General features: G+C 39.0%; 1 protein-coding gene across 1 annotated transcript; it reads left to right on the top strand.

Annotated features, from left to right (window-relative positions):
* The first annotated feature begins 825 nt into the window (after positions 1–825).
* LOC122562025 (myosin-7-like) lies at positions 826–5,345 on the top strand. Its single transcript, XM_043714443.1, has 8 exons — positions 826–1,133; positions 1,392–1,595; positions 1,991–2,116; positions 2,244–2,414; positions 2,546–2,650; positions 2,746–2,841; positions 4,911–5,045; positions 5,216–5,345. Exons 1-8 carry the CDS (start codon positions 873–875, stop codon positions 5,231–5,233), a joined length of 1,116 nt encoding a protein of 371 aa, XP_043570378.1. The 5' UTR covers positions 826–872; the 3' UTR covers positions 5,234–5,345.
* Positions 5,346–17,613: the final 12,268 nt, after the last annotated feature.

Consider the following 17,613-nt stretch of genomic DNA (forward strand, 5'->3'; position numbering starts at 1 on the left):
TAAATGTTATCAGCACAAAGAGAACACACTAAATGATCTAATTGACATCTATAGAGAGTAATTTATAATTGATCTTTCCAAACCATAGTTTGCTTTATATTAGAGCAGATAAACCAATGGATTCTTTTATGACCAATTTGTATAACATTGAACCAGGGAAATGGATGACTAATTTTGTATTACGTAATGCACTTTAAAATTCAAGAATTCCTATTTAAATTATTGCATATCGACATTCAGGAGCTAACTTTAGTGTGCGACTATGTCTCACAGAAGCACTGAATTGTAAGATGCTGCACAGAAGGAAACCATTTGGAAATTATACAATTCCAATTCTCTCGTGATCTAGCAATATGTCTATGTCTAAGGAGAACTGAAAGGCTATTGCTAGTGCTTCCATAATTTCAATATTTATTCCTCTTAGTATTTTTAAATGCATTTGATGTGGTGCTAAAGTTATCAACTTTAAGTGCAGCCAGCTATTTTTTAGATTTTTGATCATTAAATAATACACATAAAGGTGTTGAGGTTTGGAATTGGTGCTTGATTGATGGTTAAATTTAAATCTGAGATCAACAGATGTTTGTGAACCAAAGATTTAAAAGGATACGTGGAAAGGTGGATATGTGCATCAGATCACAGATCAATCATAATCTCACTGAATGGAAACTGAATGCAGGGGCTAAATAGACTACTCCCATTCCTATGTCTCCACATTCCAACAGGCTATAAAGATATATTAATATAACACAAAAGTAACCATAGAAAATGTAAGCAGTTTTAATGGCAATAATGTGTGAAATATTGAAAATGTGCCCTAATAGGCCTCCCTCGAACACGAAGAGAGCAAGCTCCTCCGTATTCAGCTAGAAATGAATCAAATAAAGTCTGAAATTGACAGGAAGATTGCAGAGAAAGATGAGGAGATTGATCAGCTGAAGAGGAACCACCAAAGAGTTGTAGAAACAATGCAGAGTGCCTTGGATGCCGAAATCAGGAGCAGAAATGATGCTTTAAGAATCAAAAAGAAAATGGAAGGTGATCTGAATGAAATGGAGATTCAGTTGGGACATGCAAACCGTCAAGCCTCAGAAGCTCAGAAACACCTCAGAAATGTGCAAGGACAATTAAAGGTCTGTTTAAATTCTTAGTTATTTTTGATCCATGGTTTAATTTTAACCTACTTCCAAATATTGTGCAATTTTATTAATTAAGCACTTCTTTATTTTGCCTATGACACAAGTTAATAGAAACATAAAGGAATTATCATTTGTCTGCAGTTTTAGAACATTCAAACTTTTACTTGAAAAATATGCTTCTCAGTTATGTTATAATAATTTGTTTTGATTTTCTACAATGTCTGCTTACAAAGACCTCTACATTCTAAACAGGATACCCAGTTACACTTAGATGAGGCTTGCAGAGCTCAGGAAGACTTGAAGGAGCAATTGGCAATGGTTGAACGCAGAAGTAGCCTGCAGCAGGCTGAGATTGAAGAAATCAGAGCAGCCCTGGAGCAGACAGATCGATCTCGCAAAATTGCTGAACAAGAGCTTGTTGATGTCACAGAGAGAGTACAGCTACTGCACTCTCAGGTCAGTCCACACACTAATCTCACGTTTGAATACAGGGAGGGTGTAGCTGAGGCCTCTGAGAAGGCTGAGTAAGCTGGTAGGGCCTCGGCAAAGTGACACTCTTGAAATTAATGGCAGGATCTCATTAAAAGTTTTAGTTTAACTTCCCAAACTGGAACCTAAACAATTGGTTAGCCTGGCTAGGTAGTGAGAAGGCAAATCAGTGACAGGAGGTGTCGGTGTGTGCTATCTTTTAAATGATTAATTTCTAAAATCTGGAAAATGCAAGCAGCCATAGTAAATTTTAAATTTTACCCCTGGTTTCTCAACTTGAAGATTAATATCAGGCAGTAGCCTTTCTTTTTTGCAGTTCACCAATCCTGTCACACCTTTTCACAAATTAACTTTTCCTGTAGAACACAAGTCTCATTAATACCAAGAAGAAGCTGGATGCTGACCTGAATCATCTCCAATCTGAAATGGAAGAGACAATTCAGGAATCCAGGAATGCTGAAGAGAAAGCAAAGAAGGCTATCACAGATGTAAGCCAGAAGTTAACAGTTTGTTTATATTTTTACAAATATTGGTTAAGGAATGGAATTGCTTAGTTGATGCCCTTTCAAGTTTGAGCAGAAATAATAATTTGCTCCATTGCCTCACATTAACAAGGCTGCCATGATGGCTGAAGAGCTGAAGAAGGAACAGGACACCAGCGCTCACCTTGAACGAATGAAGAAGAACCTTGAGCAGACAGTGAAAGATCTACAGCATCGTCTGGAAGAGGCTGAGCAGCTGGCAATGAAGGGAGGAAAGAAACAGCTCCAGAAACTGGAAGCTAGGGTAAGTACTGTATGCTGTATGCTTACTTTTGCAAATATGTTGTGGCTTTGGCAATGAAATAATAATCATAGCAATTTAGAGGCAGTGTGTTTCTGGCACAAATCTAAAACAATTAATGTTATCTGGATTAGGTGCGTGAACTGGAAAATGAACTGGAAGCTGAGCAGAAACGAGGTGCTGATGCTATTAAAGGTGTTCGCAAATATGAAAGAAGAGTGAAGGAACTGACCTATCAGGTATTTATAAGCTCATTACTTGGTGTGACACATCATTTTTTAACTTCCTATTTTAAAAACAATTCAATCTAAATGTTGCTTTTTTTTGTTTTCAGTCTGAGGAAGACAGGAAGAATATTCTGAGACTGCAAGACTTAGTTGACAAACTGCAGATGAAGGTTAAGGCCTACAAGAGGCAATGTGAGGAGACTGTAAGTATCTGAGAAATATAGTTCCATTTATCCAACAAAATGTTTTAACAAAATGTTTTTATAAAGGCATAATTATGTTTAAATATTTGAGTTTATGCTCTGAAAAGAACATCAAATATTTATGACATTGAAGGAATGTCAGGGACATCAGAACTCTGTCTATGCACAAAATATAATAGGTAAGTTCATTCATCAGGTCATCGCCTTTCATCACTTACATATCCAAACTTGTTCAATAAGAACATATTCGGCTTTGTAAATTCATGACTTATACTCTAAATCCAAAATCATTGCTTTCTTTATTAACCAAATTCTGAAATGCACAAAACATTCTGGAAATATGGACCTCAAAATTTGCATGGAAGTTATTTGCATGACAAATGCACTGTCAGTAATTAGAATTAGAATACCTACAGTGTGGAATCAGGTCCTTCGGTTTAACAAGTCTTCACCAACCCTCGAAGAATAATCCATTCCCCTATCCTATATTTACCCCTGACTAATAACCTACACTATGGGCAATTTAGCACAGCCAATTCACCCAACCTGCACATTTTTTTGAATTGTGGGAGGATACCGGAACATCCAGAGGAAATCCACACAGACAACGGGAGAATGTGCAAATTCCACACAGACATTCACCCAAGGCTGGAATCAAACACACGTCCCTGGCTCTGTGAGGCAGCAGTGCTAACCACTGAGCCACTGTGCCACCCAATGATTCCAATGATTTGGTTTTACTCAAACACTTTGAGACACATCTCAGAATGGTATGAGTTCTGCAGAAGGGCACCAGACTTGGAACGTTAACTCTACTTTCTCTCCACAAGTGATGCCAGACTTGCTGAGTTTTTCTCACAATTTCTGTTTTGTTTCAGAATTGTATACGTTTTTTGTTAATAACATTAGATTTTGTTTTGAATCCTTTTTACAACAAAATTGCCATTGCGCTTTGCATATTGCAATAAAGTACTCTGGAACGATGTAATTATGTTTAATCTGCTTTATATTAATTTTTGGTGATAACACACTTCAGCAAATTGCGATAAGAAGATTCCTTGAATGTGACATTCAGAACAGGAACCGCATTTGAGAGCACATCTGTTATATTTCATCTTCAAACTTCGACAGACAAGGAAATCTTTGGTTTACCTAGCATATTTTGTTTTTGTTTTCCTTGGAATTAACATTTTAAAAGATTTTCATATAGTTCCCAAAATCTTTAATATAATCTTCATCCAAAGTATTTTCAAAAATTTCACAAAACACATGGAGTCTTAGCTACTTTTCTATGGGATAGCACCATATAACATCTTCAAGCATCTTCCTCAGTAGGTTCAGGTTATAAGGTATCAAGCACAAATGTGATGTTATAATTTGCTGATTCATATCTCACTCTTTTGAATATCAGAATAGCATTTTCTATAAACCAGTCTCCACTAGTAACTTTTATGGAACTTGTGAAAATATTTACAAAGTTTCACATACTCATACTCTTACTGTATTAAATTATATATAGTGGCCAGCATCCATATATGGACATTTTTGTGCAGAAATCATACCAATTGCGCCTGTTTTTCTTTAGATCTATGTCACTTTGTTATGTACTAGCTCAGAAGATTCACAAAGTAACATAGCAGTCAGAAAGTGAAAATGTTCACTTTTTTCAACTGCATGTAAACTAAAGTCTCAAATATAAAAGATAATAGTTAAACACACTTCACAAAACAATAAATTGCCAGTGAGCAGAAGCTTTCATCCAATTTAGGTTGGTTTCAAATTCTGATTCCAGATGTAAATGAACTGTGCTAAAATACACCAGAGACCAATATCCTCTCACAAAGGATAATAATTTCAATAGCCTGTGAATGTTTAGACTTGAGACATCAAATGTGTGGATCATGGCATGAGAACTAATAGTCACTTCTCCAAATACATAATACATTCTGTCAAAACATTTGTGAATGATTTGCACTTTTATAGTCCTTTTAATCAATTACCCTGTACATTCTCCTATTCTCACCATTCTGATAGTAATCTGATCTTTTCTCTTACTTAATTCCCTTTAGGAGGAGCAGGCCAACATTCATCTGTCCAAGTTCAGAAAGGTGCAGCACGAACTTGAGGAAGCTGAGGAACGTGCTGACATTGCAGAGTCTCAAGTCAACAAACTTAGAAGTAAAAGCCGTGACATAAGTTTGAAGGTACAGTAAATGTAACCACTTAAAAGTGCAAAGCAATTGGCCTTAAGTGACATTAATAACAAAAAGCATTGGCAAGGATTTATGTTATTCATCATAATATAAGCAATATCTTTAAAACAGTCTCTTCTTTGTATTGATTAAAGCATTTCCACTTTCTTTTTACCTATTAGGTCTCTGCAGAAGAGTAGATGACAATCTGAAATGGTCCAAAGAAGAAATCCACAAAATGTGCATTTCTTTGTAACATAGTTTTATAAATGTAGTTCTATCACTAGAAATAAAAGTGCAAGTTGGACATATCTTCCTTTGTGTCATCCTGTGTTTGTTAGTTGGACAGATAATCATCGCACAAGAAAAGTGCTGCACAGAGAGCCTTCAGTGAAATGACATTGTCATCAAAGATTTCATGTGACTACAGAATGGAGAAACTAATAGAATGGTACCAGCTGAGATTCTGCCATATCTTTATTCTTTATTGAAATTAGAAGGTAGAAATTTTCTGATCCCATATGCACCTTTATCAGGAGACATTAAGGTCAGCCTCATGCCTCAGTGGCATTGTTTACATGAGGAGTCAATACTCAGATTGCCTCAAGAGGCAACCTGGATATTTCGGCATTCCTGAAGAAGGGCTTATGCCCGAAACGTCGATTCTCCTGTTCCTTGGATGCTGCCTGACCTGCTGCGCTTTTCCAGCAACACATTTTCAGCTCTGATCTCCAGCATCTGCAGTCCTCACTTTCTCCTCCTATTTGATGAACCCCACTTCTGGGATATTTCTGATGAATACCACTTCTGAGTATTTGTTGATCCCATTTGCTAGGTCACTGAATTCACCAGCAGAGCAGCTGAAAATCTTTCTCAGTCGTGCAATAGTGGGTAATAATAGAACTCTCAGGACAACCATGGAGTCATAGACACATAGAGCTACACAGCATGGAAACAGACACTTCAGTCCAACTTGTCCATGCTGACCAGATATCCTAACTATTTGTCTTGTTTGCCAGCATTTGGCCCATATCCTCTAAATGCTTCCTATTCATATACCCATCCAGATGCCTTTTAGATGTTGTAATTGAACCAGCCTCTACCACTTCCTCTGGCAACTCAGATCACACACACATCACCATCTGTTTGAAAAAGTTGCCCCTTAGGTCTCTTTTAAATCTTACTCCCACCACCCTTAAAACCATGCCGTCTGGTTTTGGATTCCACCACATGGGGAACAGACCTTGTCTATTCACCCTATTCATGCCCCTCATGACTTTATAAACTTCTGTAGGTCAGCCTCCAACACTCCAGGGAAAGAAATCGTAGTCTACTCAGCCTCTCCCTGTAGTTCAAACCCTCCAACCCTGGCAACATCCTTGTATATCTTTTCTGAACCCTTTCAAGTTTCACAATATCTTTCCTATAGCAGGGAGACCAGAACTGCGTGCAGTTTTCCAAAAGTGGCCTAAGCAATATCCTGAACAGCGGCAACATGACTTCCCGACTCCTATACTCAGTGCACTGACTAATAAAGGCAAGCATATGAAATGCTTAATTCTCCTATCTACCTGGGACTTCACTTTCAAGGAACTCTGCACTCTAAGGTGTCTTTGTTCAGCAATACTACCCAGGACCTTACCACTAAGTGTATAAGTTCTGCCCTGATTTGCCTTTCTAAAATATTTATCTCAATTAAACACCATCTGCATTCTTCGGCCCATTGACCCATCTGATCAAGATCCCATTAGACTCTGAGGTAACTATCTTCACTGTCCACTACACCTCCAATTTTGGCTTAATCTGCAAATTTACTAACCGTACCTCCTGCTCCTCCTGACTTTTCAGGGAGTCATTTTTTAAAACATTATATAAAAACACCTTTCATCATTGGCTGCCTACCTAGACTGCAGTGACAATGAAAGAATCCTGACTAGAACAGGCCTTGTGTTTGACATTAAGATTAAAAAAACAAGAAAAATCAAATGTGAAATTTGAAGAGGGCTAACCTCAGTAACTGAGGTGGACTGAAAACAAAGATTGGGGGGTAAAATAATATATAAAGCAACAAAACGTTGCTAACTGATGATCTAGCTTAATTAAGCACCAGCCACATTTAAAAGAGGGGAAAAAGAATGACATGGAAGTCCGAGTTCCACAATTTGAAGACATTGAGATAAATGGGAAACAGCTGAAGATAATAAATGTCAGGTTTATCATATCATAGAGATCCACGCAGATTACACAAAGTGCAGATGAAAACTGAGAAAACAAATAAAAGGAACAAAAAGATTGCATGAAAAAAAATTAGACCTCTTCCTTCTATAAATGTATGCAATAGAAGTTTCTTTCACTCTTCCACGAGGAAGTGAGACTGATTAATAGATCTTTTCAGAGATCTGACAATGGTATTATATCTGATCAACTTCCTTTTGTGCAATGTGGTTCCATGACTCTTTGATTAGTTACATTAAACCCTTACGTCAGATTTGGAATAATGTGTTCTGGTCTCCAAAGAATGACATAGAAACGCTGGAATACTTTTTTAGAAAATGGAAACAAAACTTTGGCTTTTTATCTAACAAAGAGAAAACTAATGGGTAGCCTAACAATCCTCTTTAGAATTAAGAAGCAGTCGGATAAGGCAGATCAGATGTGTGCATTCACTTATGATACAGATCAAAGTTAGGAGTCATAATAGAAGGCAGTCATCAATGAGTCCAATAAGGAAAGCTGAATAGCCTTCTTTAGAAAAAGATGGTAAGAAAATGAAACTCACCATGATAGGGAGTAGAAAGTGAGGTCTGCAGATGCTGGAGATCAGAGCTGGAAATGTGTTGCTGGAAAAGCGCAGCAGGTCAGGCAGCATCCAAGGAGCAGGAGAATCGACGTTTCGGGCATAAGCCCTTCTTCAGGAATCATAGGGAGTACCAAAAGTTAAATAGCACATACACATAAGAGGAAACCAGCTAAACAGATGAGGGGGACATTAATAGAATGTTAAAAAGAATCAGGAGAAAAAGGACAGGATGTTATGTGAGTAAATTCAGATCGATTTGGCCAAATTATCCACTTCTGAGTTTTACATTGTGTACAATTCTCCATAAATTCTTTGAAATTTGCATCACAGGTACATAGGATGGTTAAGAAGTTTTCGACCTACGGGGCAACTTTTTCACACAGAGGGTGGTACGTGTATGGAATGAGCTGCCAGAGGAACTAGTGGAGGCTGGTACAATTGCAACATTTAAGATGGGTATATGAATAGAAAGGGTTTGGACGGATATGGGCCGGGTGCTGGCACGTGGGAATAGATTGGGTTGGGATATCTTGTCGGTTTGGAGGGTTGGACCGAAGGGTCTGTTTCTATGCTGTACATCTCTATCACTCTATAACACGCTTGCCTTCATTGCTCAGGTCATTGGGTATCAGAGTTGAGACGTCCTGTTGAGGTTGTACAGGATTTTGGTGGGGCCTCTTCTCTGTGCTGTTCTGATTACCCTGCTATAGGAAGGATATTATTAAATTGGACAGGGTTCAGAAAGGATTTACCAGGATGTTACTGGGAATGGAGGATTTGAATTATAAAAACAGACGTTTTCCCACTAGAATGTAGGAAGTTGGGGAGTGATCTAATAAGAGGTTTATAAAATCATGAGGAGAATAACAAGAGTCTTTTTCCAAGGATGGAGGAGTTCAAAACTAGGGAACATATTTTTAAAATGAGAGGAGAAAGTTATAAAAAGGACATGGGGGAAAGCTTTTACATAGGGATTGATTTGTGTGTGGAATGAACTATCAGAGGAAGTGGTAGATGCAGGTAGAGTCACATTTAAAAGTACATGAATATGAAAGATTTGGAGGAATATGGGCCAAGTGAAAGCATTTGGGACTAGTTTAGTTTAGGAACATGGTCAGTGTTGACCAGATGGACCAAAGAATCTGGTTCCACGTTGTATGACTCAATGATTCGAAATGTTCTTTCTGCTAACTTATTTCCAGCTCAATTTTCTACGGTGCAGTATTTGCATGCTATTTATTGCACACCCATTAACATCCACTGTGCCAAAGATTCTTGCCTCATTATGAGCCATTTATCGAGAGACATTTTGATTGTAGTAGTTTGTTATTGTCATCCACTCTTGGTAACACAACAAGGAAGCAGGCTCAAAGATGACCTGTGCCAAAATGGGAATCAAATTTATACAGTTTGTATTTTTTGTACAAAATGCTAGCTATCTACCTAAAACTGACTTATTTTAAACACGCTAGCAGTATATAATGATGCGATAATTTTCTCAGTTTGAAAAATTGAACAGAAGTAACTTCTGCTGGTTTCCATTATTAAAACCCGGCAAGAGGTTCCCAAATTCTATTTGAATTTACTTGTAATCTAACAACAAATCTTAACTGACTACATATCAAGATGAGAGCTGAAAAATGTGTTGCTGGAAAAGTGCAGCAGGTCAGGCAACATCCAAGGAGCAGGGGAATCGACGTTTTGGACATAAGCCCTTTTCAGCAACACATTTTTCAGCTCTGATCTCCAGCATCTGCAGTCCTCACTTTTTCCTACATATCAAGATAAGCACTTTACACAGTTACACAGCAATTCCAGACTTCCTGGTTTTACGCTCTAAGGTCTATAAAGTGCATTGATTGCCAGAATCACAGGAGATTTCTGATTCAAAGGCATTGAAGTTTTCAACAGTAAATATATTTTGCACCAACTTAAAAATACATTTAGTTAACTTCATTTATGGCACATTAAACACAGGAGCATGCAAAAAAATGTCTCAGTGTTGTGAGGAGCCAAGGAGAACTTACTTTCACTAAACCAGGTGTTCTTTCCACTTAAGTGGTATGTCCACAAATTGACTTCCAGATGTGAATGTTTAGGAAAAAAACAGATATAAAGTCACAAAAACTACAGCAAAAATATCACTTAAAACTAGTTTGAGTAACCATGTAATATACGAGGCAAGCTGCCTCTCTAAAGCAAAATAGGTATAATTTTGAGTTTGCTGTATTTAGCTAGAACAAACTGAGTAAAAATATAGCTAAAAAATCTAAATCAGTAAACTATATTTTAGACCTGTGTTTCCTCAATAAGTAGGTTAGTACTTCAAGATTCTGTTTTTTTGGAATTAACTTGAAATTTAAATATGTTTTCCTAAAATAATTGCTAGTTTTTATCTCTAGCAAGGCAGACTGGATTTCCCAGCTGTTCTGTTGAGTTGCCTTTTTAGCCTTGCCAAAGGCTTGTCACTCACATCAAATATCTGAGATAAGAGATATCAGTCTTTGAATCATTCTGCATTGTACAGAATAAACACGAATAATCATTTGTAAATAATTATAAAATTACCAAAAATAGTAACGATACATGTGGCTGATTCTATTTGAGTTGATTCAGATTTTCTTTGTAGGATTTTATTTTCAATTGACCAATAATGCTGAGTGTAAAGATTTAAGAGTCAGAATCATACAGCATGGAATCATCAGACCCTTCAGTTTAATTCGTCCATGCTGACCAGATTTCCTAAACTGTACTGGTCCCACTCACCTGCATATGGCCCATATCTCTCTAAACCTTTCCTATTCATGTATCTGTCCAAATGATTTTAAATGTTATAATTGCACCTGCCCTCTACCACTTCCTCTGGCAGCTTGTTCTATATATGCACCACAATGTGTGTGAAAAAGTTGCCTCTCTAATCACTTTTATATCTCTTCTCTTTCACTTTACACCTATGCCCTCTAGATTTGGACTTCCCTGACCTGGGAAAAAAAGATCCTTGGTTGCTACTTAGTTCTGAGATTCTTCCCATTCTGCCAAGCTCTTCTTGAAATTGTGCTTCTGCTTTTCTGGAACTTTTACTAAGCATTTGCAAATATAATACATCCAAGAGACCATGGACTGTTACATTCTCATAATTTATTTATTCTCTCATTGGAAGTGAGCATATTAGCAAGGCCTCATTTTAAGTGTCTTGCTAGGTCATGTGAAGTTGCACACTGAGATACTGGGGCCATTGGCTGACTGGCCAGACAGCCTTCTGTCACTGTCCAGGAGTAAGAAGGAGCCTGCTCCAATTTGCAGAGAGCTTCATGCCAAGCTCACTTTCTTTGCAACCACTCTGCTCCACAAAAAAAGTTCCAAAATCACGCTAAAGCACTTCCATAGACTTGAAATAGGAGATTCTATTACAAATTACCTTATCTCCAAGCTGGATGCCTGCATTTCAAAAGAAGGAGATTGTGCCAGGCTCCTCTCACAGTTGAAGCTTGTTCATTGGTGAGTCCCAAGCAATATATTAAATGGACTTGTATGATCAAAGTGTGTGCTTCAAATCAGCCAATATGGTTCTTTCAAGTTGCCAAACCAGCCACAGATAGGAGGCTGCAGGTGAATGCAAGAAAGACCTGCACAAATATCTTTCCCAGTCAGGAGTGCCAGAATGGCCATGTCAAAAGCAACTAGAGGTGCTATTCATCCCATTCATCTCCAGTGCTGCTGCAGTTCTAAATTTCTTATCCAGGTCCATTCACTTCCTCAGTTAAAACACCTGAAAAGCAATACAGTGTATCAAGGACACAAAAACATCAGGCCTGGTGTGCACATTTTGTTGCACATACTTACACATTACAATTCCAAAAAGCAGTAAAAACTCAGAATTGACAATGTGAGACTTTTTTCTTATTTGAGAAGCTTTTAAATCGTACAGCTTCTCAGACTGGGTTTTGCTATCTGAAAAGCATGAGGTGTTATGATGCAGCACTGAGCACACATTAATGAGTACAACTCCTGAAAGTTATGTGCTGGATATAAAAGAACAGAATAAGTGAGACTAACAGCACTCACTATCATTCACAAGGAATTGGCCAGGTTTCAATAACGAGGGGTCACGCTTTCAAGGTGTGAGGTGAAAAATTTAATGGGGATACACGTGGCAAGTACTTTACACAGAGGGTAGTGGGTATCTGGAACGCATTGCCAGCAGAGGTGGTAGAGGCAGGCACAGTAGATTCATTTAAGATGCTTCTGGACAGATGCATGAGTAGGTGGGGAGCAGAGGGATACAGATGCTTAGGAATTGGGCGACAGGTTTAAACAGTAGATTTGGATTGGCTCAGGCTTGAAGGGCCGAAGGGCCTGTTTGTTGGCTGTAAATTTTCTTTGTTCTTTGGTCAATGTGCAAACATCAGCAAATAATTCTCAAATACTCTGCTTGTTTAAAGTTTGTGCAGTTAAGAAATTTCACTTACTGACTTGCATTCAAATAAATTCAATGTAATGATATTTTATACGTAATTCATAGATATAGAATAAACTAGGCATAAAAAGTTAGGGCTTATTCAGTTGAGTATAAATGCAAATCTTAATAACCGGCAAAGCACATAAATTTTGTTAAAAAATAAGATTTATAAGGGTGCATCTCATTCCCTTAGATTTTCATTATGATCAGAAATCTTTACAAGTAAAAATGTGTTGTCTTATTTTTTCGATTTATAGTCTCACTCTTAATCCAATCTCTTTCCTTCCCTTTATTTGATTTTCTATATCTGATTAGACAATGAATTAAAAGTACGAATATTTCCTGGTCCAGATTCTGAGCTGTTTGTTAATGACTAGTGCAGATGATACCAGTCAATTGTCTGGTCCACCGAGGTTCCATATGCTCTACAAAGGCTTTACTTTTGAATATTAGGCTGACAGGGATATTCCAGTGCACAGTCCCATCAATTATATTTGGCTCAGCGCAGTGTAACAAAACCAGACCCAATATCATTTACAACATTCAAAGTATGTGCTATACTTGTTGGCTGAACTCTTCCAATTGGGCAAAATTAAGCTTATGGCTTTCCCTTAAATGAAATAAAGCGGGTGATAATCACAGGCTGAAATGGGAAACCCACCTAATTTATTCACTCACTTTTTCAATAGTAAATTACTGAGTAAAGTCTAAAGGAAATCCGTAGCAAAAATGGGAGTAACTGGAGTTTTTTTTTACGAACATAAAAGCAAGATACAGAATTAACTCATGAAACTTTTCTGAGAAGATATGCATTGCTACATTAAAGGAGATGGTTCCAGCATATGTAGGTCATGAATGCAAGCTCAGAAATCTGTTTAGCACCATTCCTTATATTTTGCTTTATGTCAGAAGAAAGATGTATATTTCTTTAGAGCTATAAACCGGGAGAAATTGAAGTATTACCGTGTTGCAAATGATGAACCAATTTTGTTTTCAACTTGAAGGTCAAAAGTGGAACAGTGATCATGGAACTTGTGAAGAAGCATTTGATACTTTTGTGACATATACTGGCAACAAGTATCTGGGTAAAACAAAACTGCGTAGAGTTATGTTCCAGTTTTTCACAAACCTGTGCACTCAGACCTGCAGAAAGCCTTCATGTTTCACACACACGCGTGCGTGTGTGTGTGCGCGCGTCACCAGATCCCCCCAACCCCAACTCTCTGAGTAAATAAACAACTCAAAGACTCTGAAAAGAAGAACATCTAACTCAAACATAAACTTATGTCCAACCTGACTGGTCACCTCATTGTGGAACTGACAGATTAAACTCCAAATTAGAGACCCAAATCTACCAAACAGACTCTCGCAGTCTATGGCAAGGTCTAAGCAACATTATGGGATACAAAATGAAGCAGAGCAAGATAGTGGACAAAGACACATCCCTCTCTGATGTGTTCAATGCTTTCTATTCTCAGTTCGAGCAGAATGCCAGCGGCATAGTGTCAGCTACCCCGACAGTCCCAGATGTACCTGTGCCCACTGTCACTGTTACAGATGTCTTCCTAGAAGTGATAGGGCCGGACGGTGTCCCCAGTCAAGCATTCACATCCTGTATTCACCGACAACTTCAGCCTCTCCCTCCTCCCATCTGCTTCAAGAAGACCACTATCATCCCAGTATCTAAGAAAGCACATGTAATGTGCCTTAATGACTACTGCCCAGTCTCTCTGACCTCCATAATCATGAAGATTTTCAAGAGGCTGGACACAGTCTACATCAACTACAGTCTCCCAGCCTGCCTCAATCCACTGCAATTTGCCTACCAACATAACAGGTCCACAGCGGATGCCATTTGCCCAGCCCTGCACCCATCCTTGGAACAGCTGGACAACAAGGAAACATCTGACTCCTACTCATTGACTCCAGCTCCGCCTTCAACACCATTATCCCTTCCAAAGTGATCCCAAAACTCCGAGACCTTAGTCTCAGCTCCCCTCTCTGCAACAGTATCCTCAGCTTTCTGACCCACAGACCTCAATCAATGAAGGTAGACAACTGCACCTCCTCCACAATAATACTTAATACTGGAGACCCCCAAGAGTGTGTCCGTCAGTCCCCTACTGAATTTCCTGCACACCCATGATTGTGTTGCCTAATTCCAGATGAACAGCATCAACAAATTTGCTGATGACACCAGCATAGTAGGATGGATATCTAACAACCACAAATCAAAATGCAGAGGGAGATACAGGGCTTGGTGATGTAGTGCAATGAGAAGTGGCCTGACGGTGGGTTAATCACCTGGACCAGATGGACTACTACATCTCAGAGTTGTAAGGGAGATAGCTGAAGAGATAGTGGAGGTGTTAGTGGTGATCTTTCAGGAATTGCTAGAATCAGGGAGGGTCCCAGAGGAATGGAACGTCACTTATGTGACACCCATTCGATAAAAAGGGAGTAAGGCAAAAGACAGAAAATTATAGACCAATTAGCCTAACCTCGGCCATGGGTAAGATCCTGGAATCCATTGTGAAGGATGAGATTTCTGAATACTTGGAAGTGTATAGTAAAATAGGGTAAAGTCAGCCTGGTTTCACTAAGGGGAGGTCATGCTTGGCAAATCTCGAATTCTTTGAGGAAGTAATGAGCAGGTTAGACCAAGGAGAGACAATGGGTGTTATCTACTGGACTTCAAGGTGGCCTTTGACAAGGTGCTACACAGGAGGCTACTGAGTAAAATAAGGGCCCATGGTGTCACAGGCAAGGTGCTAGCATGGATAGAAGCTTGGCTGTCTGGCAGAAAGCAGAGAGTGGGGATCAAAGGGTCCTTCTCAGGATGGCAGCCAGTGACAAGTGATGTTCCACAAGGCTCAGTGTTGGGACCACAACTTTTCACTTCACACATTAGTGATCCAGATGAAGGAACTGAGAGCATTCTGGCTAAATTTGCAGATGATGAAAAGATAGGTAGAGGGTCAGGAAGCATTGAGGAGGTGGGGAGGCTGCAGAAGGATTTGGACAGGTTAGGAGAGTGAGCAAAGAAGTGGCAGATGGAGTACAATGTGGGAAAGTGTGAGGTCATGCACTTTATAAAGAGGAATATAGGCATGGATTATTTTCTAAATGGGGATAAAATTCAGAAGTCTGAAATGCAAAGAGACTTGGGAGTTCTAGCCCAGGATTCTCTCAAGGTAAACTTTCAGGTTCATTTAGTAGTTAGGAAGGCAAATGCAAAGGATGTACTTCTGAGGCCCTATAGAGATCTGGTCAGACCACATTTGGAGTATTGTGCACAGATTGGGCACCCTATCACAGGAAGGATGTACTACTCCTGGAGTGCGTTCAGAGGAGGTTCATGAGAATGGTCCCAGGAATGAAAAGCTTAACATTGAAGAACATTTGAGGATTCTGGGTTTCTACTCAATGTGAGGTTAGAGGGATATAATTGAAACATACAGAATACTGAATGGCCTGGACAGAGTAGATGTTGGGAAGATGTTTCCATTGGTAGGTGATAGCAGGACTCAAAGGCACAGCCTTAGAGTAATGGGAAGACCATTTAGAATGGAGAAAAGGAGAAACTTCTTCAGCCAGAGAGTAGTGAATCTATGGAATTCATTGCCACAGAAGGCTGTGGAGACAAGGTCATAGAGTATATTTAACCCTGATAAAGATAGCTTTGAGTATTAAGGTAAGCAAGGATTTTGAGGAGAAAGTGGGAGAATGAAGTTGAGAAACTCATTAGCTATGACTGGTTGGCAGAGCAGACCCAAGGGCCTGAATGGCCTAATTCCTTCTCCTATGCCTTATGGTCTTATAACAACCTCTCTCTCAAAACTAAAGAACTGGCCTTTGACTTCAGAAAAAAAGGAGAACACATCCCCATCTACATCAATGGAACTGAGGCTGAGAGTTTGAAGAGCATCAAGTTCCTTGGAGTCATGATAACCGACAATCTGTCCTGGACTTTCAACAGTCAAGAAGGCACAACAATGCCACTTCTTCATCAGGTAGTTCAGGAAATTTGGCATATCCATAAGGAGCCTCACCATCTTTCACAGGTGTACCATCAAAAGCATACTGTCAGGATGCATAACAACTTGGTACCGTAACTACTCCATCCAGGACTGTGAGAAACTACAGAAGGTGGTGTGCACAACCCAGACCATCATGGAAACCAACTTTCCATCCACGGACTCCAGTTACTCAGCTCGTTACTGCAGAAAGGCTGCCAATGTCATCAAAGACCCATCACACACCAGTAATGATTTCCTGCAACCTCAGGTTGGAGATACAGAAGTTTGAACACACACACCAGCAGGTTCAGAAACAGTTCTTTTCTGGCCATTATAAGACTGATGAATGGAGTCTCTAAATTCAAATAATGTTAATCTCGCTTATGTTGATCTTGCCTAGTATACCATCTGAGCAACATAATTTGTTTGCCTCTACCTAAGCTTTTTACTCCCTATGACTGTATATCCTTGTTTGCTATGACCTGCCTGTACTGTTCGTAAACAAAGCTTTTCACTGTATTTCAGTACACGTGACAATCAATCAATCAATCGAATAATTGCCATTCAGAGAAAGAGAGGAAGTGAGAGAGGTAGAGATATCTGTCTTGGCTTGCAGGCTTTCCAGAGGTCTGACTGCAACAGTTTTGAGAAACTGCAACTTCACCTTAAAAGCTATTGCTGGGAAGTTTCCAACCCCAAGAGACCTGGTGCCAGTTTGTCTCAGAAAAGATATCAAATCCAGCTTCTCCAAAAGTTAAATGTCCTTTGTAACCAATAAATTATATCATCATCATAAACCGAAAGAACTATGAGAAATTCACATTATTCCACCTTTGTGGTTTGAAATCTTGATCCACAGAATTTATTCCTTTTTTGTCTATATTTTCCACTATGATTTTTCTGCAGAACTGTCTGTCCTAGCTGTCATATTTGTGAAAGAATGTACTTCTGCACTGGGATTTAAAAGGAATACAGTTTAAGTTTGTGTATGAGTTATTAATAATCTGTAATTTGTTAACAGATATGTTTATTTACAATAAATACAATTTGCTTTCTTGTACTGATGACACCTGGTGTGAGTTTCTTTTTATCAGAGATAGTAATCAAAATCAAGGAGAAAGTGTGGACGGCAGATGCTGGAGATCAGAGTCAAAAAGTGTGTGGCACTGGAAAAGCTTAGCAGGTCAGGTAGATCCGAGGAGCAGGGGAATTGACGTTTCGGACATCAGCCCTTCAACAGGAATGAAGGACTTCAGCCTGAAACGTCGACTGTCCTGCTCCTTGGACGCTGTCTGACCTGCT

The sequence above is a fragment of the Chiloscyllium plagiosum genome, chromosome 24, assembly GCF_004010195.1.
Source record: "Chiloscyllium plagiosum isolate BGI_BamShark_2017 chromosome 24, ASM401019v2, whole genome shotgun sequence".
NCBI lineage: Eukaryota > Metazoa > Chordata > Chondrichthyes > Orectolobiformes > Hemiscylliidae > Chiloscyllium > Chiloscyllium plagiosum.

Excerpts from the sequence above, each read along its gene's own strand:
- LOC122562025 (XM_043714443.1), top strand. The coding sequence starts at position 873 with ATGAATCAAATAAAGTCTGAAATTGACAGGAAGATTGCAGAGAAAGAT. Across the intron at positions 1,134-1,391 it reads ATGTGCAAGGACAATTAAAG|GATACCCAGTTACACTTAGA; the intron begins GTCTGTTTAAAT and ends CATTCTAAACAG. Across the intron at positions 2,117-2,243 it reads CAAAGAAGGCTATCACAGAT|GCTGCCATGATGGCTGAAGA; the intron begins GTAAGCCAGAAG and ends CACATTAACAAG.